We start from the raw sequence: 25,536 nt of genomic DNA, 5'->3' as shown, positions 1-25,536 counted from the left end.
TATTTTTATTCCTGGCTTGGATGATGAAATAGAAGATGAACTGCTGAAATTGTCAGATGACCCCACATTAGGAGATCTTTCAAGAATATTTTTTGGAGTAGAGGAGAGACATTCAAAGTGACCTTGATTAGCTGCTACAAAGAGCTCAAGATCAACAGGGTGAAATTCAGTGAAAGCAAATGTAATATGCCACATACAAAAAGCATGACCAAATTATAAATACAGAAGGGAAAGCAACTGGTAGAATTGCTAGGATTTTTTAGAGGTATTGGTATGGACTTGACAGTGGGTAAAAAAATAAAACAACCCAATGCTATTCTGGTATATAATATGTAATGTCCACTTAATTGTTGACTAGAACAGAAACATTGTCAAACTGTGTTAATTCAGTGGCTGAGACCAAGCCTAAGGGGTAAGTGCTTGACTGAGTGTTCACTCTTAATGTGGTACTGGGAAGTTTACTTCATAATTAACTGTAAGAAAAACAACCAAACAGGTAGAAAACATAAATGTCCCATGGATTGGCTGCTAATGGGAAATTTCAGAAGAGGATGAGTCCTGTGCATGCAGGCATAGAGCTAAAAAAGCAACACTGTTGGCAGAGGAGAGAGTCCTTGAGAGTATTAATCAAAAGCACATTTCTATCTGAAGAATGTAGGCCTGTCCACCTAAATTTTTGTCAAAGAAGGGTAAAGCTGGGAGTGTCATCAGCCTGTATGTACCCTGCTTTCTGAAATTAGTTTCTGTAAATGTTTTCTCTTAAGTATATTAAGAGAATCAGAGACAGGTCATAGGCATTCAGACAGGAAGAGCTTTAAATTAATACAGGTATGTTCCATTGCTGTGGAAGATGCTGCTGTCCAGGATGAGTGCTAGAAACAGGAGTTTATAGAGTTCCATGTCAGGAAGGGTACTTAAGCAAATATATTTATGATGTTTTATCATGAATTGGTTGTTTAAACAAGAAATAAAAAGCTAGTACTCTATGATGATAATATTTATAATGAGAGTCTTTAGAAAGGAGCCTTTGTTAACATTGACTGGTTGCACCTTGAGCCCATCTTGGACATGATTATTTTCATTCTCTGCCAATTGTTTGGGCAGGGAGGAATGTCAGTAATTTCAAAATGACTAGTTGGACAGATCTGGATGGATACATATAAATTTAGCTGTCCTGAATGTATGCAATTGCAAGCAGAAATAAATCAGGTAGAGGGTTTTGTTTGTTTGTTTGTTTGTTTTGTTTTATTTTGAGGCTTTTTTGATTGTAACACAAATATCCTTCATACAGCATATCCTTTGGAATTTTGGGACGTGCATCCTTGGAGAACAAATGTATGTTGGTGATTGTCTGCAGGATTTAAGATGATGTTTTCCCTTGTGATTTTAAGACAATCACTTATTTACTCTAACTTGGTTTTGCTGGTGGAAAACATAATGGTGGTAATAATTTCCTGTTAAAAATTTTGTTTCTCACCTCTTGTGGCAGGTACTATGATGGTAGAACTCCAGGAGAGGGTAACTGAACTGGAAAACTGGAAGGATGGCAAAGGTCTTATAATCCATGGTGCAGGAAACACTTTTTGCTCAGGATCTGATTTGAATGCTGTCAAAGAAATATCCAACTCCCAGGCAAGTATTAGTACACATTAAGGTTTTGGAGAAAAATTCGTTTTTTGAGATTCTTTTTAGACAGAGGTGTTGCACTACACTTCTGCAATTTTACATACAAGTCACAGAATGGAGCTTTAATGGTCAAAAAAATGTTGTCAGGCCCTTCCAGCCATGATTTAAGTGTTATTGTAAGTGATTCATAACTCTGAATTCCTACACTATATGTGCTTTTTTAGCCTTTTCTTTTAAAAATGTCGTTTCAGTTTCTCACAGCAGTATATGGTGAATTTACACATCAGATAAAATGTGCTTCTGTAGTTTGACCTTTAGAAACAGATAAAAGTAATAATTTCTTATATTCTAAAATAAAAACAGAAATTTAAGTAGCATGGCTGCTATTACAGAACTTTTATCCAAACTGTTTGAACCTGCATGAAACGGAAGAACAGATACAATTCTTGTGCTGTACTTGAGTCATCTGAGTCTTGTGTGTACCTATGAAGTTGAAGAAATTGGGGTTTGATGACAATTTTTTGCTCATGCCACTCATTTGGACAACTTTCATGTGTGCTACAGTTCTTTCTGTGGACTAATATGTGGACTTGGCAATGTGGAAATAGGGCTTTGCCAGCTGCCAGGGAAGCTGCCTGTGCTGCTCTTATACCTAATTTGCAATTGTGGTAAGTGCCAATCCTGGTGCTTTTTTTGTGGCCACTGCAAGTTTCAGGATTTAACTACATAAATGAAACATTTAATTTGCACTTCCAATATGAGCATCTACACAAAAACTGGATAATCTGATATTTGTCTTCAGTGATGATTTTTTTTTTCCTGTTGAAACTAAATATCATAAACCCCACAATGTCTTGGATTTTATTTGTGGCTTGGTAAAATACATAGGACAGTCCAGTTTTCAAAGGGTATAGGACTCTTTCTTTCCTTTCTGGAGCCTCACAAGAGAGGTGCTTTTCTCATGTCTATGCATGACATACGGAAATGTCATGCTTTATATCTAAATGGATTTGGGGGAAGTTGTCATCTGGACAAGCACTGGTAATTCTAAAAATATAGATGCATATGAAATTTTTTCTAAATTTATTTTTTTAAAAAAAATTTAATCTGCCATTCTCAACTTCTTTGAGCATTATACCAACAGAAAAGGAGCTGAAGCCAAACAAGGTCATTTCTTTTCTTATTTGCAGTCCAGGCTTTCCTTCAGAGTTCTGTAAATCTCAGTGATTCTGCTTCCATGCATTTTGTATTCTCTCTCTATGCTTATACAAATTACTCTGAGCCACTCCAGTGGCAGAGGGCTCTTGCAAGGATTAGGTTCAATAACAGATATACTGGGCGGAATGAAACGTATACATGTTAGTTATAACTTTGGGAGTTCTCTGCAGAGAATCTAGATCTCATGCTGGTATTGAAATTAAAGCCTAAGAGTCACCAGAAATGCTCCAAGAGTAGTTAAATGTAGTTGCTTTTCTACTTCCTTTGGAGAGTTCAAGCTATTTATCTTTTACTGAGAGTTTCTTTATAATAGCTTCTAAACAATCTGTTTGGTGGGATTTAATAGTCTTTATTAAATAAATCTTTACTAGAATATGTAATAGCATTTTCTGTTCTTCAGTCTTACAGAACTCTTCACTCTAACTTGGTGGAGATGAGAGTACTTTGTCTGGTTTCAGGTTAAGTTTTCTGTCCACAGGCATCTTCAAGGCAGAAAAACCCCAAAAGTGAGTAACTTTATGTCTGAAGTGGTATGTCTTTCACAGTATCATAGAATATTCTGAGTTGGAAAGAGACCCACAGGGATGATAAAGTCCAACTTTTAAGTGAACAGATTGAACCCATAATCTTGTCGTTATTAGCACCATGCTCAAACAACTGAACTGTCTTTAATATATTTTTTCAAGGATTCTTTAGCCCATTGCTTTTAGTAATTGCAGAAAACACTTTTATCCAACCAGTTGGTTGATGGAGTACTGTATTTTTCATAATTTTTAGTACATTTTGCTTTTCCTTGTGGTGCAGAATAGGCAGAATAATGGCCAGGAATGCTGAAGGATTTTCTTGCCCCCTAGTGGCTCTTAGTCCTCCTCTTCCACTTCATTTTTTTCCTCTTTTGTCCATCTTGTCCCATGTTCAGTTGTTCCTAACTCTGAAGCAAACCTAGGTCCCCTGCCTGTTTTTCTTTTCTGAGTGCTAACATTACATAACCAAATGACAGTAGGTAAATGAGTAGTGGAATTTAAATAAAAAAATATTTTTCCTTCTGTCTTTGTAAGGCTTTGTAAGCTGTTCCTAGAGCAAGAACCTCATTCTGGAGTGAGACTTGAAAAGTTGCCTAGCTGAAAAGCAAGAATAGCTCTTGAAACAACAGCTCAGAGGAAGAAGCACAAAGGAGAATTTTGCTTTCCTTGATCCCTGTCTGGAAGTCCTAGGACAGAGGTTCCCAAGCATAAGCCAGGGAGGGAGGACTTTGGAGCAGTTGGAGATAATATGGAAATTTCATTTTATCAACAGTGAAAATGGATTTGAAGCTCTTGTGGCAATAAGAGCCAGCATTAGAGTCTTGTACTTTATGAAGGTGACTTTGTTCTTCCCTGCCTCTCCTAGGCCCACTCCAAGCTGTTAATCCTTTCCTTCCATATGTTGTGCATTTTACTGCATTTTACCTCCCTTTCTGCTAGTTAGAGGTCTTCTTACTTCAAGAACAATATTAGACCTGCAGATATAATTATTCTACTAGACTGTAGAGAACACCTCTTAGAGTCTTTTATCTGAATAATAGCCTTATTTTTCTTGTCAGGAAGGTTTGAAGGGTTTATTACTTGCCAGGACTCGAGCAATTGCTTTTTTTTTTTTTTTTCTTTTTTTTTTTTTAGTCTTTTCTGTGCAGGCATTTTTTACACAGTAATCTCTCTACCACCTGAGAGAATGAAGACTTTTCTTTTTATCTGCTCAGACATAAATGGGTTTTTCAAGTTTGTCTGTTCTGGAATGAATCTTTAATTACCATTTTGGATTTTGTCATGAATTGAGAAGTCCAGTTTGAATGCAAGGATTCTGCTGTGGTGAAGTGAAAAATCATGTTCTCTGAAGAGCTTCTGTGCAGCTTCATCCTGAAGCATGTAATTCAGCTTACATCCTGAAGGTTGTAATATGGGAATTGTGCAAGTCTGTGTCTGAGAGCTGGTATCTTGTATCTTTGTGTGGGCTTTGAACTTAGCTACTAAGGCAGCTATCATGAAAGGTTTGAATGTTCTTTAACTTGGAATGGAAATATTGCTACTGTTCTTAGAGTGTGCAGGAGATGGCTACAGTGATAACTAAAAGCCTCTTTATAAATCAACATGTGCTAAAATTTTCAAGCAGCCCTTTAGTGTAGTAAAACTAAATACACTGGTTTTTGTGTAGCAGTTGTCATGGCACTCACATCTGCCAGAGATCTGTGCCTAAACATCATAATGCTGGTTGTCATTGGGCAGAGTAGCTCTCGGGAATACATGACTAAATGGACAATAAATCACCTGAAATTGGCCTGCTGTTATTTCAAGGTCCTTTTCCAAAGATGTATTGGAGACTTAATGCATATCTTTTCATTCCCTGAGGTATGAGTCAGAGGCTTTTAATTCAGGCAGATTCTCTAACTTGCCAACTTCTGTAAAAATGTGTTTCAGAAATTAGTAAATTCTGGTAATGAGTGGTTTGGTTTGTTTGGATTTGGTCTGTTTGGCTTTATTTTCTTTATTATTTGAAAGAGGTGCTGAAATTTTTACCTACTTGTTCTTTATTTGTATGGTGTCCAAACATATTTTTTCCTTTAATTTGGGATAAATAATATGTGTGGTTCAATTCAGTATGTATATGAACATGGTGGTTCTGGATCATTTAGCCCAGTTATTTGTCAAGTTCCTGGTTAATTCTAGATGTCTGAGAAAGAGGATATTAACAGGGAAGGAAGATAACGATTTTGTCTCAAAATATTTTCTTAGCCCCCAGCAGTTTGTGACTAAGATTTCTAGAGCTAGAGGTGTTGCCTTCTATATGTAATAACCTTTTATTGCTGTTCCTGTTGTGAGTTTATGTTCTTGAATTTGTGTAGAGGGTGTAATGCCCTGTGCCAAGCGTTCCACATTTTAACTACACATTGTAGGAAGAAATATTAGTTTTGAATGTGTTTTATTTGGAACCCTTTAGTTCTTGTACTAGATTAGAAGGAAACAGTTGTATATTTTTCATTGTTGATTACAAGGAGATGTAAAACATAAAGGATGAGAGAGATAAGAAAAATCTTCTTTCTGGTTTGGTTTTTTATTTGTTTTGCGATTTGGTGGTTTTTGGTGGTTTTTTTCTTTTGCTAAAATGCTTTTGGCCCAAACAATAAAAGATTAAATTGATAAATTGTATCATGTCTAAAACTTTACGGATTTGGGAAAGTAAAAAGTATGTAGCACGCTATGGCTTTGTACAGAATTTAAAAACTCAGATTTATGGTTGTTCGACTTGAAGTGAGACGAGGAAATTAAGAGGAAACACTAAAATTTCACAACACAGAAATTCAGTATTGCAATTACTTTAGCAGTGGCTTAATTATAACTGAAATTTATATAAGTCAGTTGAGTTATGACTTTTTTTTTGTTGTTTTTGCCTGATTTATACTAGGTTTTCTATTTGTGGACAATGGGGTAGGGGTGCAATTTGGGCAACATGAACCAAGGACTCAAAACCCAGCTGAAGTAAATATAAAGAATGTTTACTCCTGTCTACTCCATCTGTGTTTGATTGCTTCACATTAAGATCACTTAACATTTTTTAATTTCCTATTCATTGTAGGATGGGATGAATATGTGCATGTTTATGCAAAACACCTTAACCAGACTTATGAGGTAATATATTTTATTTACCCATTTATGAAGTGATTATAAGTATCAGAATGTGTTTTGGCTAATTCTTTAATAAGATGTTTAAATACGTAATTTTATGTCTGTAATTTTGAATCCCAGACCTTCTATTCACACATGTTAATCAGGTAGGTATTTATGGATTTAAATTAGACCTTGACATTTTGCTTTCCAGAGATTGGAACAGGACAAAAAAATCCCCTAGGTTTATATGTGTAGAGCTAGGAGATACCCAGAGTTAAGGAAATCTGGGCCTTCAAATTTTCTGAAACTCGACCTCTCTAACTCAGTGGAAGTTGGTAGCTCTTAAATAACAAGCAGCAACAGGTTATGCAGCTTACATAGGTAACATTTATTTGATATATTTATTTAATCTTCCCACTTCAGAAGAGGAGTGTTGTTTGTTTTACCACCTGATGCTTCTGAAAAAACATCCTTTCCTTTAGACTTGGCTTCCCTTGAGAAGTCATGTTTCTATTAAATCCATTTGTGGTAGAGTCAGTGTTTTTCTGCTCAGAGCTCTTTGAAGATGAATACTCCTTGTTTTCAAATATTCTTTGTTTTCAAATAATCTATATGAGAAAATGTTATGAATTAACATTTTTTCTGTAAAATTACCCAGGAGATTGGAGACTTACATTAGTAGTACTGTAAGGAATCCTTGGGATTGGAATCCATTTGCATAAGCTGGTCTCCATATAATCAAAATTGATGGGGCAAAGCTAAGAGGAGGAAGATGTGTGAAGATTAAGCCCCCATCTCAGGTGTGTAGACTTAGCATGTCTTTAAGCCGTGGTTCAGGGGGAGTGCTGAGCTGCTGTCTGGGGACATCTGTTGTAGATGGGATTAGTCTCCCTCAGAGCTGAGGCTGACTGTGATCCTGAAACAAGTGCCTCAAATGGATTTGAGTATGGATGTACTCAATGGATGTACTATGGATGATAGCCATCTTGGACCCACATCTTCTGGTTTCTCATAAACCACAGGAAAAAATTTCCCTCTTCTGTGGCTTCTCTTGTGCCATGTATTGTATGAACTGTGCTGCAGCTTGTAAGTGAACTTACTGTAAGAAAGTGTTGGTGCTTCTGTTAAAGGTGAGCTAAAACCAGACATGTGGCTATGATTAGGATGCTGACTTCTGAATGGTTTGTAAACTGCTCAAAATCTCTTCATAGTAAAAGATGAAACAGCTGTATTAGTGTGAAAATTCTGTGACTAACCAGCTGTCCTCATTTCTTAGGAAACTTGCCTTATCCTAAATCACTATTCATTAGTATTCATTTCACATCAGCAGTGGGGAAACATACTTTTCCTTCCCTCTGTCCTTAGAATTACCTTGAACATGATTAAATACCTTGAACATGATTAAATACAACACCAACAAAGGTAACAGATTGCTGCTTTCCTCAAAAGGTTTTGTCTGCAAAAAAAGTTTTGTTGATGACTGAGATAGTAGCACTCTGTTTGAAGAAGCTGCTGAAGCTGTCATGGTAAATCTCATTAATTTTAGATAACACAGCCCTTCAGTTCTTTGTGTCTCTTTCTGCTTCTTTCTGTGGTGTACTGGCTTAGAGTAGAATCTTACGTTGCTATCCTGTCACTCCTTGCCTTTTTAGGTATATTCTATAGCAGATATTTTTCATAACATGTTTTTCAGTACGTGATATTTATTTTGATTCCATTTAAAATATCCATCATGCTGTTTCATTTTGGGATTCTGTATCAATTATGCAATAGTAATTTTGACATAAGTAGAATTGATATTGTGCTGATTGCCCACAAATATGTAGTTATTTGAATAAATTGGAAAAGTATATTTTTCTCAACTTTTGCAATAGAAATGGTTTGGTAGAATTGTTTTGTAATTTCTGAAAGGATAGCAGTATGAATTTTGCTTACTAAAGTCTCTTGTGTAGGTTGCCTTTGATCAGTGTTGCACTAGTTCAAGGAAAAGCTTTTGGAGGAGGAGCAGAACTTACCACAGCATGTGATTTCAGGTAAGGCTGACAAGTTGTGTAACTGTTGTATTGGGTCAGTGATTTAATCATTGTCCAACTGAAACATTAGAAGCTTGAGGTACCAATTCTACTAGGAGTCACGTTCCTGGATTCCAAGGCATTTGCAATTAGATTTTTGTCATCAGACTTCACAGGAAAAGAAAAGTTGTGGTTTCTGCCAGGTTATGTGGTTTGAATCACTGTGTAAAACAAGAGCAGTAAGGAACTTTTGTAACTGACTGTGTTGTACACCAAGTGGGTGCAGCTCACCCCTGAGTGATAGGTAGGAGGACTGCAAAATTGTGTATCTCCCTGTGTCTCTTTATGTGAATGTCATCAGTAAAAATAAATAAATAAATCTCTTCATTACTCTTGTATTTCTTGTTCTGGATTTATTATTTGTAACATAATTTTGTGCTGCACAACTGTTGAAACAAGAGTTTGAGGTGCAGAGGAAAACAAATGACGATTTATCCCTGGTTTGTTTTTTTTTTTTTTTTCCATTGCAGGTGCAGGGATTTGCTAGCATGAAACAACAGGCAAAAAAAGAAGAGGGCTTTAATTAAACAGGCAGAACGGGAATGGGAAGACACTAAAGTAATAAAATGTCACTTTATATAAACCATTGCTCATGTGCAAGCAGCCTACAGATGCAACAGGATAAGTACAGTGGGCAGCATCTCTGAAAATGAGGAGCTTTTAGTGAAGTTTACATGTAAGAAAAGGAGATATGCTCTTGAAGAGGTCTTAGTGCCTGAAATGGGAAAGGAATTGCCCCAAACAATCTGAAAGAAGGTACACTCAAATGTAAAGTAAACTAGAATTTTACAGTGCTGTTCCAGGTATCACGAACAGGCTTTGGATAGAGAAGATGGTATCTGCATTGTCTGAGCCACTTGGAAGCAATCTACCTTTGCTTTGAAAGTAAATGTGGCTGGATCTTTCTTCCTATCTGCTCAGCACACAGTGAGCTGAAGGCCCAGCTGTGATATGAGTCCAGGCTGTGTTACAAATGCCTTGGAAACAGCAGAGAGGCTCTGTGTTTGACAGCTGCAGTGCTGGCAGGAGAATGCACCTGGGAGACTCAGCAGACCTTTCTGTATCTGTGAGCCTGTCGACAGAAAGTGTTTCTTGTTATCTCTAAATAGGCGTTTAGGGAATGGGAATATAATGAAATGGAAATCTTTTGGCTTTCTAAAATATGTAGTCTCTACTTACACTCCAGCTATGCTGTTTTGACATGCTGTGTAATTATAGGCATTGTCAAGTAGCTCTTATTTGCATGAATTGAACAGCTGCAATTCCTCTCATGCGCTGCCATAATTTTCATAATAACTACAGCTGTTGATCCATCTTCTATTACTTTCTATACACTCATCCGTTGCAACTAAATAACAGCAATTCAGGAGCACCAAATGGGACTTAATTAATAACAGCAACAAGACAGAGAAACATGCTCTTTGCTGTTATTGCTCTTGAATTTGAGAATTTTAATTCTGGTGGACAAAATTCTGGGGTTTTTTTGAGGACTATAAGTAGATATTAGTGGAATAGGTATTCTGTCCTCAGTCACTAGATGACAAAAGATGAACTCGAGAAAATCAGAGATTTTTTTTCTTTGAATAAACTGTTTGGACATTTTATTTTTTAAGAACAAAATTAGTTTGTTGTGGCTGCTTTTAATTCTAGATTTGCAAATACAGTTCTGTTTTTCACAGTTTCTGTTTAAACTATCAAACTGCTTGGTTTTCACATGAAGTATTTTCTTATTTTTATCTCTGCCACTTAGTACTACATTAGCTACACTGATATAATTTGAGCAACTCACTTGAACTAAAATGACCTAGGTACCTCATCTGAAATGTATTCTGGCAGCATGATGCACATCTCTGCTAAAGTAGAGGTGTGGACAAATTCAATTTTAAAATAGGTGATGTGGTTTTAGATGCTTTACTGATACATTCTTCTGGTAGCAGTAGCTAATTGTCTCACTCAGTTTTAAGCTGGCTCATTTTAAATTGGATTAGCAGGAGTTTGTGTGAACTTTGGCACATTTATTGCTGACATAAGGACAATGATGAAAAGTGAAAGCATCTCAGGTCAGTCCACCTTTAATCTGGAGGAAGAGTTCTTCTCGAAACATCATCTTCAGTCTTAGCTGTTTTATGTGTTGTTGCAGTGTGACTCCAGAAAAGCAGCATCCTTATAAAGACCATAAACATGTTACTAGTGGAAAAAAAAAATCAGACAAATCAGTCCAGACAAGGGCAAGGTAATTAATTTCCTTTAAGAATTTTTCTGATATGAAAATTAGAAAGATAAAACTTCTGACACTGTAATTATTTTTCTCAATTATTACTGCAACACTGAGTAATGTAGAAGGGTGCAAGTATGAAACTTGCTCAGACAGCTGAATATTTTAGTAATATTTTCAAGAAATACTGACTTTTTTCAGTGGGCCACAGTTGAGCCCATGAAGGTGATTTGTGGTTTCTGCTGCCAAATGTTAATGTATTTTACAGCTCTGCATGACGCTGCAGCCATTTCAGTGAGTTGCAGAAGTGAATGTGATGTTGGATTTAGTGATGGAATTTTACAAATAATTGAAGTACTTGCTTTGGGGTCCTTTATGCAGAAACTTGAAGTGTGTCCTGTGCTTACACAATGTGTGAAGGTAAGGAGAGAAGATTTGGCAGGATTGGTTGAGGACTTCAGACAGGAAAACAGGAACGGTAGTGGAATGTTGGACAATAAACTGACAGATATGGGGAAAAGACAGTTGGTAATGAATCCATTTGTGCAATTAGGAGATCACAATAATCTCTTGAGTGCAGTTGTTGCAGTGCATTACCAACCAATAGTCAGAATAACTAACTTTGAATTCTGAGCTGTTTTGTCTTCTATTTCGTGTTGGTGCCTTGGAGAAATCTCTCTGGGGCAATGTCTGTCTAGGTCTTTTACACACATACATAACTTCGAAAATTTGGTTCTACATTGCCTGGTAAATGGACTTCCATTGTATCTGGGTGCTTCTGAGATACAGAATCTCTTTCCTCCTGCCTCCTTTTTCCTCTGTAATGCAGCTGTAGTCCAAGTAGAGGGATGTCCCTGCCGTGTCAATCAAATTGAAAAGGTGGTGTATTGAGGCAGAGGACAAGAGTGCAGAGATGGAAAACTGCCTATTTCTCATACCATTGATCTCAGAATGGGTTAAGAGGTAGAGACATCAATAATTTCTTTTTCTTCTTTAGAAAATAAATTAATGAACTATGTTTTCTTCAGCTGTAGTTGGTGTTACACAGTTAAATTGCAAAGGGCCAGTTTCATTACTGTTGTAAGTGCTGAGCTAACTATTAGCTTATGCTAATAATACTGCATTTATCAAATTTGCCTTCTTTCATTTTAGAGGTATGTTGTCTATATTTCTGTGAAATATGTAGGCATGCTTAGTACTACATTTTAAGGTGTTAGACATGTTCCATGAAACACTTAGTAAGAGATACAATGAAATGTTATTAAATAGCTTTTGGTGTATGTGTTTCTGTGATAATTTATTTAATTTTACAAGTGGTATTTAGTGCATTAAATGCAATTTATAGGAAATCAAAGGAGCAGAAGTTAGTCTAATCTCTGCATAGATGTAGCTCCACTATGACCAACTTTTCAGTTTCACCTTTCAAAAAGGAAAAGTGGAGGAAGTCATAAATACTTCAGTATTCTACAGTAAACTTTTTCAAAAATAGGTTTCAGAACATCAGAGCACAGCCCATGAGCTTCTTTGGAAATCTTTGACTCTGTACAAGGATTTGGGCTTTTAATTTTATCTAGACAAGCATTTAGGTGCACAAGATACAGCTGTTTGAAATATGGGTGCCTCAGTACATAGTAACATTTTTCACTGGGCAGAGCCTGATACAAACAGAGCAGGATGGGGTTCACATATTCATGAATCCTTGCAGAGTCCAGGCTCACAAAGCACTTTTCATTCATGTGACTGTTAACATTGCTCCACATCATCAAAGAAGGATCAGTAGCCAAATCGGAGAGTGGGTTCTCTGTAGAAGCCTGAAAAATAAGGGATTAAAATGGGTACATTTCAAACACTGACAGCTGGGTAGCCATGGAGCTAAACAAGGATTGTTGGTAATAACATTGTGAGAAAGGACAGGATGTGGGTGGAGAATGGGGCCGTGTGGAGGTAGAGCAGCACTTTTCTGGGACAGATGTTCAGGTTCTGGCACCTGGAGATAAGCACAACAGTACAGGGCAAGTGCAGGAATGAAGTTGAGAAGCAGTCTTGCACTGTAGTGGGGGATTAAGACCATTAAAGACCCTTGAAGCCTCCAACCTATTTCCAGAAAGATCTAGAAGAAGTGACTGTGCCTGATAACTAATTTGCATAGAAAGTGAGAAGCTTACCTCCAGGACAGGGTAAACATATGTATAAAAAGGTACACCCACAAAGCCTGGGCATGTGTGCACCCCAGGATCCTGGATGCTCCAGCTGGATCAATGCTAGAGGCAGAACTGGTGATCTCTCTTATTCTCTTTCTTCCTTTCTTTCTCTCTCATGCTCTTTAATACATCTATCTTCCCTTTTACCCTACCCCCTATCTAAAACCCACTGCTGTGTGCTTATTCTGAGAGGTCAGGGAGTAGAATAACAATGTCCATGCCAAGTGTGTAAATTACTAATAAAACTATAAGCTTTTGCAGAGCATTCAACTTTTGCTGTTCCTTTCAACTATGAGTGTCTACGAATCTTGGGTTCTCCCTTCTACTTAAGGTGGGGATACCACACTTTCACATCTTCGGGTGCTTGCTGTGTGGCATAGCTTACTTTTATACTATAGAATTTTGGTCTCATATATGTATGTGTGTGTATATTTAAAATCTCCTGCAAATCAGTTGGCAGTTTCAGAATTCCAATGCAGTCCTACATCACTTCACATTTTTAGAGCCCTGGGAAGTTTGTTACTACAAGTTTCTGGTTATGATTTTAAAAGTTTCACATTGCCTGCCTTTGAGAACACTGTTCTTATTTTTGACGTGGTACATTTGACATCTGGTTAAGTAAGCACTGCTAGAAATGGGCTCAAGAGCTTATGTTATTTGCTTATGATATTTGTATTTATGGGCTGGTATTGGGGATCTTCTACCAGTTTTCATTTGGGATTGAATGTTTTGTTTTTACAGTCTTTCAGGCAGAGGATTTTTAGATGTAGTCTATAATTCAAATTTATCACTGTTTGATTTTAGTAGAAATCTAAATAGTATCAACAAAGCATGAATTTGAGTTGATGCGTTCTCTCTGAAGTTGTCTTTTTGCAGGGGTTTATTTAATTCTAGGTTTTTTTTGTTTGTTTTGGAGGGTATTTTTTGCCTTTGGGAGGCCAAACCATCTTATCCAGCATAAGTGATTTTTTTTTTTTTTCAGCATGTGTCTATGTTTTAGACCACTTGTACCATGCAATCTTACATCCTTTCTGTTGAACAATCCTGTCTGCAGCTGATAAAATGTGCTGCATGATAATAATAAATAGAGATAGTCCAGATACTGGAAAATAGATAATGGAAAACTAAGGCAGATTTTAGAGAATATTGGCCTGGACCCATTCTGATACTTGCTGGTAAACTGACCTATTAATCCACCAAAGAGAAGTATTTAAGTTTCAAAGAGAATTTGAGAAAAAGAGTACAAATGCACTGGAATTGTCCATTCTGCTTGCATCTGTGAAGTGACTAATTCCCAGTTTAGTTAAACTGGTATTTGAGGTATTTGAGTTTGATGCGTTATTTCTGATCTAAACTATTATTTTTTTAAATATATATGTATGATATATATTTATATTGTTTTATTATCAGATAGCTCCACAAATTGGATAATATGAAGTGTGAGAAGTGCTTATTTATTCCAGACTGCTGGTTTTGAGGTGAGGTTATACTGAGCTTGGCTTCATGAGGACAGAGTGCCTGAACAGCTTCCTTGGATATGGGAAGAGGGTGTCCCTGTTGCATATTCTCAGCTCACTTCTTACCTCTGGTTTGCCAAGCACCAGTGAAGATGCCTGTATGAGTCAATTATCTCACTGGAAAGCAACAGAAGGCCTGGGTTTTCCTGTTTTTACAGTTAACAAGAGTGACTTATAAGGGAATTTAATATTGGCTAGATCCAATGTAAAGGAGGAGCTAAGTGTCTAGGAGATGGCAAAGAACTGTAGGGGGTGAGAATACAATCTACTCCTTTTGGCTCTAGGGAGATGTTAAATACCCTCAGTTTCCCTTGAAGCCACATCTTTCAGCTGCCTAACTTTGCTCTGGATCAGCTTCCAAAGGATATCTTCCTGAGTCCCTGTTAGCTCTTTCATTTTTCAGCCATCATGAGCTATTGAAGGACCACGAAAATAACTTTTCCTCTCTCTATCACTCCAAGTAGCAATAGAGTTAACATTGTAGATCTCTGAAGGATAATCATTCACTTCAGGGTTACTGTTCATTGAAATGACCAGATGTTCCTGAAATGACTCAATTTCCCTGGGTGTAAGCAGGCGGTGTGTGAATCTCAACCTACTTTCACTGTAAACATTGTCTTCAAAATTGCAACTTCCAGTCTTCCTCTTCAACCCCCAGTTTTATTTTTGTTTCTGATCCAAAGCAACCCAAGGTCTTAGCAAAGATTTGGAGCCCCACAGGCTGGACCTCTGTGCTCCCTTTCTTTCCAGATTTATGCAAAATTCTGTGAAATAAGTCTGTAAACCGTTTGAACTTGTTAACCTTGGTGGCTTTGGCTTCCTACTTATTTGATTCTGTTAATTAAAAAATCAATTACTATGCTGTGACTCGGCAGTCTCAGTAAGAATAAATCAGATAGTAATTTCTAGTGTTAAATACATTCCTATTGTGCTTAAACAGTCGTGTGTATAAAAACTTTTGCTGTATCCATGGTCTGTTACTAGGTGTTATCTTCCAGTTCTATTTTGTGTGCTGATGGATTATTCATATTCATAAAGAAAAAGTAAATATATAGACTGAGAAACCCCAATAATTTAAATTAGCATGGATTTGTGTATGTGTCAAAGAGAAAGACTATAAATAAAAAGATAGCAGGGGAAATAATACTTTTGGGGATAATTGGTTTCACTTTTAGGCATATTTATGGGGGATCTGTTACAGTTTGCTGAAAACGTGCCTGCTTCTTGTGCAGCTAGTCTGAACATGACATCAGTGATCTGAAGTTGGTTTGAGATCCCCATCAGCATAACTGATACTCTGTATTAAAAAGTGGATAGGAGTAGCAGAAGGGTACTGCTTCAGTGTAGAATTTTAATCTTAAATTATCTCTCTCATTTATGCCTCTTTGAGTGATATCATTGTGCTCTTCCCCTCCCTCCCAAAAAAATCTCTGAAGACATGTATCATATCTGGAAAACTTAGGTCAGGGTCACAAAAAAAAACCCTAACTGTGACAGTCAGTATTTTTTTGTTTGAAATTAACATGGTATCCTGACAAAGTGGCAACATTCCATTATAATTGAATCACCAGTGATTTCAACTAAGTATGTGATCTCTCTTTGCTTTAGTCAGAAATTGTGTAGGAAGTGCAAATGCAGCACTCAGTAGCACCGTGTGCAGAGACAGCTGAATTTCAAAGCGTGTTTTGTTACCCTGTGTCTTGTGAAGGGTTGTTACTGTGATGATACATTGTATTTTAAGTTCTTTAGTGCTGTGAGTTGCAGAAACCTGATACTTCAAATCTATCATAAAGTATTAGAACAGCTTGAATCTTGCATCTCTCAGGGCTGATGTCAAGAAATGTTCTTCCTTTCCAGTCAGCTGAATTCAGGTGACTGAGGTGATTGTTGTGTTTTTGACGTTTTAGATGCCAAGCTCAGCCACTCTTGTGACTCCCCTCCTCCCCTTTGTGCATCAGCAGTAGAGTTAAGCAGAAAATATGATGGAAATGTTCCTGCCTTAAGAGACTCTTGAATTTGATCTGGGAGAATTTTGTTCTGTTTTCTATGAGTTTGATAAACATACATGATGAAAATAAAGATGTGAGAAGCCAAAGTTATAAATGTGGTTTGCATATGCTGCATGAAAGTGTGCATATAATTAAAAAATACAGTATTTCCTCTTTGAAAACAAGCTCCACTGTACTTTTTTATTATTATTATTTCTAGAGGAATACTGCCATTTAAATTTGACTGAAAAATTTATAATCAAACACCTTTGTCTCCAGGTGGTCTTTTTCATCAAAGAATCTGGTGAAATATCACTGGAACTTTCCTGAGAGAAGTTTTTGCTTTGGTCTTAAAGGCATATCTGTTGTTGAAAATGTTTGCTTGAACAGAATCCAAATAGCTTTAGTTTCTTTTTTGGGAAGGAAAGACTCATGTAACATTTTAGGTTTCCAGCATGAGTAATTTTTCTGTGAGCATTATTTTGGTGTTCACTCACTTATGTACGGGGGCTTTGGCAGCCTGTAAAGAACAGCTAAAACCTGCTTCATGGGTAAGGCCCAAATGCTATGAGAAGATGAAAACTGCTCTGAAAATAATTGTATGGTAACTGAGGTGCCTGGGACCCACTGACAGCAGGGTAATTCTAATATAATCATAACTGGGAATTAGAAGAAGAGATTGTTAGTAAGATATTGGTCATTAGCAGGAGAGGAGAAATAGGGCAGTAGCCTGTGGATTGCTGCTGTACATCTGCAGGAGTAAGGAGGATCCAGGCACTGCATCTTGAATGATGGGACATCAGTCCAACTTTATGGCTCTGGGAGATTTCATGCCATTTTGAGAGTTTATACTGCACACTTCAGGGGAATTAGAGCTCCACAGTGTAACTATTTGCTTTATTCTCTTGGTTCTATGTGTTCTTAAATTGTGATCTGAGCCCTGCATGTGTTCAATAAGCCTTTGTAAAACCATGCTGCTCCTCGCCAGTGTGCACACAGAGGGTGTTAAACAGGTCCAAGGCAGCACCTGTGGACAGGACAGTCTTTATTGCTATCAGTGTAATTGGAAAAAGTTTGTCTCTCCTACCTAGCAAAGACCTTTTAATTTACTTTTTCTGCTCTTTTCTGTAACTGCTCAGCTCACTTGGATGCTTAGGCACAAGGTGGGATGAGGGAGTGATGTGTGGCACACATGGCTTTTATGTCACATCACAGGTGGACAAGGGGCCACCCAATGTGTGTGTGCAGCACACGTGTCCTGGCTGCATGAGCCAGGATAGGGCTGCATGAACTCTCTGGCCAGCCCTATCCCCATCTCCACCAACCCCTCCTGCATGGTGCTGCCCAGCCCCAGCACAGTGGTGGGGATGGAACCTGTGGGCATTGCATAGGAGCCTAAAGAAGTATCATCCTGGAAAATGGAACAGATTCACTTTGTGGTTTGGCCGAATATTTTTCTTTCCTGTCAGTTTATTGAAAAATGACTGGGAAGAGAAAAACAAAATAAAAAGGCTCATCTTACTTCTTTTAATACTGCTTGTGGAGTTTTAATCAGTCATGCTTTTTTTGGGCCCTTATTTCTTGCCTTGTGATCTGCTGTCTAATTCAATTTTTCATTCCTGCTGCAGAAAATGTCTTTCTGCAATTTCCAATATCCAGCTTCATTTATCCCTTTTAGAAGAAATGTAGCTTTTTATAGCATGCTTTTTTATCTCTGGCTTTTGTGAAGCCATGGGTGAAAAAGTCTGAAGCCTGAGGTAAAAAATTTGATTTAAACCCCCTAATCAAGGTCTGCTGTGTGAGCCTCCATCTGTACCTGACTCCTGGGAGATTCTGGTCCAGAATGAGATTGAAAGTCTGTGTGGATGGCAGCTGGTGTGACAGCAGATGTCACCTGCAGGAGACTTTGGGGGTGGCATTACCTTGTCTTGATTGAGACTGTGCTACTCCCCTTGCAGGGTATTAGCAGCAGTTTTTCCCTGTGTTTCTTTCCTTTTAGTATACCTTTCTCAGACTAACAATCTTTCTGGCCCTTTTTTAGCCCCTCTCCTTAGATCAGGGAAGTGTTTAAAAAACAGATCCTATTTCACTTCTCTGGTTGTTCTTACACAATCATGTATAGACCAGTTTTAATCTGGGTCTTATCAGGGTTCACTCCCAGAGGGTTTTCTCTGCTGCCTTACTGAGCTCTTTTGTGCTGCTGAAAGGCCTTTTCTTGATTTTTCTCAGTGCAGACTTTGCTACTGATGAGATGCTCTTTTTGGGGGGACTTGCAGTTCTCTGTGTCTGCCTATTATTACTTAATTCCAGTTATCCAAGGGATCTTTTTTTAGTAGCAGTGTTATTTTTGTGCTTCTTCCCTGGAATGGCTTCCTTTAGAACTGGTAATCTTGCAGCCTCTTTGAGCTGACTTTGTTGATTTTGGAGGTTCCTCTTACATTGAGTATCTCAATATTTGATTAGTAGGTGGTGGTTATCCACACTTGAAATTCCTGTTTATTCCTGGAGACCACATTCCTCCTAAAATTATTTATGTCCATTTAGCAACTTCTGCACTGGTATCCCAGTGTTCTAGTTCTTCCTCTCTAACACTTGTCATTGCTGTATATTAAATTTTTTAGATTCGGGACTCCACTTTTCAGAATTTTAGCATCAACCAAATGTTTTTGGGCTTCTAGATGAGAGCATGACTTTGTCATTAGTTCTGCATTTCCTTTTATTCTGGGTGATGTGAGAAAGAGTGATAGTCACGTTATAAATTGCTATTTTAAGGCCTTCTTTGAAGAATGCAATTCTCCTTGTTTAGGTCCCTTTGCTCCCCTCTGGGAAGTGCCCTCAGGTTTCCCAGACAACTTAGAAGAATGTTAACTCTTACTTAAGAAAATACTTCTGCAATTAGAAGTCTATTTACTTGACCTGATTTTTACCCTGATCCATGGAGTTCCATAAAATGCATTGGAAAATCTGACAGGAGGACAGCAAAGGTAGGGGGTAAAGGCAATATGTGCTAGGGAGACATGAGAAATTTTTCTGGGCTACTTCACATAAAGTTTGATTCTTAGCTTTTGTGGTGAGTTGGGGGAAAATGGATACACTATGAGTGTTAAAAAATAATTCAGTAACTATGAGTAAAAGTCCACATAGTCTCTGTAAAGCAATTTGAGAAGAGCTGTGAGAAAAGCAAGTATTTGTGTTAGTGAAATTTCTTTGGATGGCATCAAGCCTACTCCTTTGACACTGTGATTTAGAGTGTGCCTAGAACACTCTGTGCTTGGGAGGCTTGGTAGGATTTTTTTTTTGTTTTGTTTTTTTTGTTTTTTTTTTTTGTTTTGCTTCTTGGGTATCAATTTATTTAATCCTCAAATAAAGAAGGTATACTGTTTTATGATTTTAATTGGTGGAGTGTTTTTAAATCACTGAAAGGATTTGAGAGGGATGGCTTTCTGATGGGCTTGTTAAAATAGTAGCTGGACCTAGTTCTTTCCATTGCTTTCTTGTGGAAAAGGTTGTGGATTAAAGCTGATAAACAGGAAAGATTATTAATGTACACAGTCTTCTTTTAGTCTGTTGAAACTTGGAATTGCAGAGCATCTTTTAGCAACAGTATCTAAGATAAGCACAAGGCATGCAGTTCCCCCAGATTCTCTTTGAACTATTTTGTCTTCATTTTTATGTTCTTTAGTAGTTGCCATTTAGTCATCTGTAAAGTGAATATCTGTGACTAAAGGATTTTCAGAAAGAGCAAACATTTACGGGAGGGCTTGCTTTCATGATGCCGTAGTGGTCTGCATAGACCATCACCACAATCATGTAGCACATATCCTTACTTTTATTGGTTTTAGAGAATTTGCACTTTGGAAGTCTCACTTCGTGCTGTCATAGGTCTGAAGCAGCGACTGCTGCAATATCTAATTGCCTTATTTCTCCTCATGGGGCAGAAATGTGAGAAGCTCTCAGTGAGGAGGAAGATATGGGAGAGATGCACAGGGAATTAATACTAGCAAGCTGTGTTGGGAAAGCATGGAGCAGTTATGGCTTGCCATAACTGCATTGCTCCAGTTAAAAAATCTTTTAAATAGAATTAGAAAGGAGTTGTTGATTAAATGTTTTATCTGTGTCTTTTTGGTTCTTTAAAGGCTATACAGGTAATCAAGTGAGATTGAAAGATAAGTAAAATTATGACAAACTCTTCTCAGAATTAATCCACTTGTTAACTTTTTTAGAGAATTAAGGTGGGGTTTTTTGGTGATAGAGAGTGTAGTAAGATGACTTTCAGAAAAATCTGTAGCTATTTTGTATGTATAATCCCCTTACAGAGTACCTAGGTAATTATTTGATGGTATAGTGATAAACAAACTGCCCAGACACTGCACTGGATAGGCAGGGGGAGATTAATTAGTCCCAGCTTGCTTTTTGGAGGCGACACTCTTATTCTTAAGGGTCTAACTCTAAAAACATCTGTCATGAAAATTGAAGTAAGGACTGGAAGCTGCTAATCAGCAACTTTGCTGACTGGCAAAATTATTTTAGTATAGTACTGCATATTTCCTCTGCAGAATATTCTTCCCACAGTACCTAGCTTCTTCAAAATTCATTTTTACTGCAAAAATGACTAGTTCATACATTTGTTATTTAAAGATGAGTTTCTCTAATAACTGTGGAAGGTTTGTGTATTGGAATATTGAACAAGGCTTACACAAGACAAGTTGTCAGTACAAGAACACAATGTTGTCATGTAATTAACTTATTGGTGTTTAGGTTTCCAGGTCAGATCTCTGCAGGTACAGACTGCAGCTTTACCTTTAGTCATTTCAGACTTTCCATGGCTTTGTGAAAATATCAAGGCAGTAGTTCATATTCAGGTTGTGTTTTCAAGGTTAGGAATTACTTTTGTTGTTAAACATTCTGGAGAAGGTAGGGATTAGTTTTGCAGCAATTGCCAAAGAGCATTCATATACAATGCCTGAAGAAATTGTATCTTATTGCTAAGGAAGTTTTATGTTTTAATATCTGTCTTTCCATGGTGGAGAGAGCAGGTGTAAGACATACTAAATGGGAAAGTGAATGATATCTGGTATATCTTTCTGACTCTGAGATTTGGAATACAGATACCAGAGGTGGAGTGAGCACTAGGGACAAGTTAAACCTTGCAAATCCACATGCCTGCTAAAGAAAAGGGTGAGAAAAGAGTGAACTTGGAAGATTCCAAACGGCTTGGTATGTGCTACATGAACTGTTCAAAGTAGTGTGAAGTTCCACAGTGCTTGACTGCTTAAGTGATTATCTTTGCCCAAACCTCAGACTAACAGCATTTGCAGTCCCAATTATTTGCTCCTTATGATCCAGCTTTTAGAGCTGCCACTTGCCTGTGGCATGATCCCTTAGTATCCCTACCTGAGCCAAGGAACTGAAGCTACAGAATTATCTGAGTGCATTTGCAGCAAAGGTGATGTTTCTCTCTTATGGAATTGCTTTCATATCCAACTGCCTGCTTCTTCCTTATCTGAACATTTATTGCATTTTAGCCATTCACTTTAAAGCTTCTTTTTTTTTTTTTTTTTTTCTATTTAAGAAGCTTAGAATGCAGCCTAGAAAAGATTACTTGATTTATGCGGTGCACTAAGCCAACCTGAAATAAAGGACTTCTCTTTAATCTGAAATCAAGGCTTTTGCTATATAGATAAAAGAACAGGTAGTTTATTTTTTGCTCTGATGCTACAAATTCAATAATCACAACTCTCTCTTGCTTTGTGTTAATGTATTGTAACAGTTTAGTTGACTAAAAACAAACCATCACTGCATATGTTCAGCAGCACTTGTGTATAAGAGCAGCACTGTATTTTTGTTGGATTTTGTGTGCCTCAGCAAGAGAAGTGAGATCAGATTACAGATAGTACCCGTGTAACTGCTGCCTGAGTCCCATTCATTTGCTTCAGGACCCCACCATCAGTACTGATATCTGCTGTGTCTATCCCCTGGGATGCTGAGGACAATAGCGTGAGATTATGAGGTGCAATTTACTGGTGAAGTGGTAAAACAGGGATTATATTTTTAGTCTTGAGAAGCTGCAACTTGAAAACAGGGAAGAAGTGGACAGTGGACTGGCTTTCTTGCTCAGTTAAGGTCCAGTGTGCATGTGAGAACTGCTGCTGTTACGAATTGTCCTGGTAGCACTCACCAAGAAAAGTTACAAAACCAGTTACGCATGAGCTTTTGTCCACTTGCCAGCAAGATCATTAAATTTTCATGTCCACCTGGCATGGAATGGAAGTTCAATTTGCATGATAAACACCATCTGCAGATAATGTCATAGCTGACCTCTCAACAAACTCTTGAACTTGCTCTCCCCAGCAGTCTGTATTTTAAAAAGCTGTTTTGGCCATGTGTCAGCATAACACTGCTGTTGCTTAATTCAAAAAGAGTTAATTAAGCTGATGCCGTATTGATGAGTGTATTAGAAAGGCATACATGTTGGGCAAAGTGTATGGCAGCATTGTACATCAACTTTGTTCTTCTGTTCTTTGCTGGTTAAAACAAGTGTTTGACTTTTGATAACCTTCCTTCTGTTACCATGTTCCTGGTAGTTTCCTTTTTTTCTTTAACAGCTCTCCTTTCCTGTGCCTGCAATAGTTGCACATGTGGTTTGGGTGGTGTTTCAGGTTTGTATGGCCAGGTTTTGGTAGCAGGTTTTGGTAGGTACAACTTCTGTGAAAAGCTGCCAGAAGCTTCCCCTGTGTTGGGTAGAGCTGTCTGCAAGATGGACATGTTGCTGGCCAAGGCTGAGCCCATCAGGAATTACAGTAATGCGTCTGTGATGGCATATCTGAAAAGGAAACAAAAGTTATTGTGCAGTTGTAACTGTGGCCAGAGAAGAGCCCTGCAGACACCAAGGTCAGTGAGGAGGAGGAGGAGGAAGGAGGTGCTTGAGGTACCAGAGCTGAGATTCCACTGCAGACCATGGTGAGGCAGCTGTGCCCCTACAACCCATGGAGGACCATGGGGATGCAAAGATCTACCTGCAGCCCCTGGAGAAGACCCACACCAGAGCAGCTGAATGCCCAAGAGAGGGCTGTGAATCTGTGGGAGGCCCATGCTGGAGCAGGTTTCCTGGTAGCACTTGTGGACCCACACTGGAACAGGCTGTTCTTGAAGGACGGCATCCTGTGGAAGAATGAATCACACTGGAGAAGTTTGCAGGGAACTGTCTCTGTGTGAAGGGCCCCCACACTGGAGCAGAGCAAGGACTCTTCTCCCTGCGCAGTGGCAGAAACAACATGTGATGAACTGACCATAACCCCCACTCCCCATCTCCCTGTGCCAAAGTGGTTGTGTGGCTGACCACAGACATTGCTTTTTATCTGTCTGGGTGTCCTGCATCTATGTTTTGCAAAATATGTAGTTCTACATGAAGACTTATTATTAGCTCTGTAACTCTTGTTCTACAGCATGCTAAAATCATAGGTGTCTTTTAATTTTACCCCAAGGCCTTTGATTCTTGTCTTTGGAGAAGTTTCCACTTTGTGGTGGTTCAATCACCTTGCAGATAGGCGTTACTGAAATTTATAGAAGAAGGTAGCGGATTTGGTGAGGGAACTTACTGTGACCCAAAAATGTAAGCTCTGTTTATTTTTTATATTAATATTGGTGGTTTGAGAGCCAGATGCCAAAGTATTTGTGGGGGAGATAAAAGTCATCTCCTGCAGTTCTGGCTGCCATGTCTGGGTACAGCCGTAGCTGGGAACCAGGTGCTGCAGCACTGTGTGATGCCGGCTGCCTCCCTCTGTGGTGTGCCAGTCTCAGGCCAGCTAAAAGGGGAGGAACAGAAGTCAGGAGCTGTGTCCTTATGTGACACTGGGAGTCAAACAGGGAATAGGAACAAAATTCAGGTTTCTGGCAACACATCTAATATTTTAGGTGTCTTTTTTCCCTATAATGGCTTTCAAAAGCATAGTTCTAGGAACTTTTGAAAAGCATGAAATGGAGGGTGGTATCTGTCCCTCCCTAGTAAACTTGATTAGTACCTTTGCCTTGTCAAAATTCTAAATATAACTCAAAGCTTGAAGTCCAGGAAATTATGAGGTAAGGCCAACACAAATCTTAATGTAATCTTACTTCTGCCAAGGAACCGATTATGCCCATTGGAACAGCTCAGTAACATCAGTATGTGTAATAAGCAGGTAGGAAAAATTGAGAAAGTATATTTTTGTTTGCATTTTTAGCTTTTATTGTATATCCTCTGGCTTCAAGTAACTGGGAAATACTTTAGCAAAGGAAAGCATAGCTGTTAGCTCAGAGCAAGTGCTGCCTTTGGGGAGCAAGTGTGCCTTTATAAGGGTGGGATTTATTAGGCTGCAGTGTTAATAACAAACAAGGTTTCTTCTCACGTGCATTGCCAGTGATGTGATGAGGTGTGATGTGACAGTCAGTTGTTTGTGGGTGCGATGAGATGTCACAGAATGGAGGAATCCTCAGATCAAAGGGGGAGGATTCATAACATTTAGTGCAGCTGAGAACATTTTAAAATGTACAGCAGGAACATTTGCTGTAGCTTGTTTTCTTTAGATGACTAACACAAAATTGGATGTGGCCCATGGTGGCTGTGCTTTCTTCCTAGGGGGCTATAGTGTTCATAACATGGAAATAAAAGGTTCTCAAAGCTGCACTTTGGAGCTTATATTACCTTATTAACCTCTTTATTTCCAATTTAAATTGTGAGGATTTTGGTGCCCTTCACATTTCTGAAGGACGTTCCCCTGCTTACTATAAGATCTTCTGTCACTTTGTACATTAATTACATTGAATAAATATTTTTTCAGTACTGTCATGCAACAGTTTTTCTTTATTAGGGCAGGGAAGGCATATGTGTAGGAGTCTAGCAATACGACCTTCCCCTGTGATACAGGGGACCCAGATTTTAATTCCTCCAATGTGAAAGTCAAGAACAGGCATACTTTTGAAATCAGGGTTAATTTTGTATTAATCTACTACTCTGTCTCAGGCAGGGCCAGTACTAGATGAATAAGGTATAAACAGCTCAGCAATAGTAGTTTGGTCTTTC

The 25,536-nt window shown here is 38.2% G+C and overlaps 1 protein-coding gene across 5 annotated transcripts in view; it reads left to right on the top strand.

Annotated features, from left to right (window-relative positions):
* The window catches only part of ECHDC1 (ethylmalonyl-CoA decarboxylase 1), a 41,387-nt gene that overhangs the window by 12,048 nt on the left and 3,803 nt on the right, over positions 1–25,536 (top strand). For all 5 annotated transcript variants that reach the window (XM_058836578.1, XM_058836577.1, XM_058836576.1 and 2 more), the window contains exons 3-5: positions 1,490–1,632; positions 6,454–6,506; positions 8,438–8,518. In XM_058836578.1, the coding sequence (XP_058692561.1) occupies positions 1,490–1,632; positions 6,454–6,506; positions 8,438–8,518 (277 nt within the window). The remainder of the gene's footprint in view (positions 1–1,489; positions 1,633–6,453; positions 6,507–8,437; positions 8,519–25,536) is intronic.

Source organism: Poecile atricapillus, chromosome 3 (genome assembly GCF_030490865.1).
Source record: "Poecile atricapillus isolate bPoeAtr1 chromosome 3, bPoeAtr1.hap1, whole genome shotgun sequence".
Taxonomy (NCBI): domain Eukaryota; kingdom Metazoa; phylum Chordata; class Aves; order Passeriformes; family Paridae; genus Poecile; species Poecile atricapillus.
The sequence above is the reverse complement of the archived record's forward strand: the minus strand, read 5'-3'. Positions and strand labels throughout refer to the sequence as shown.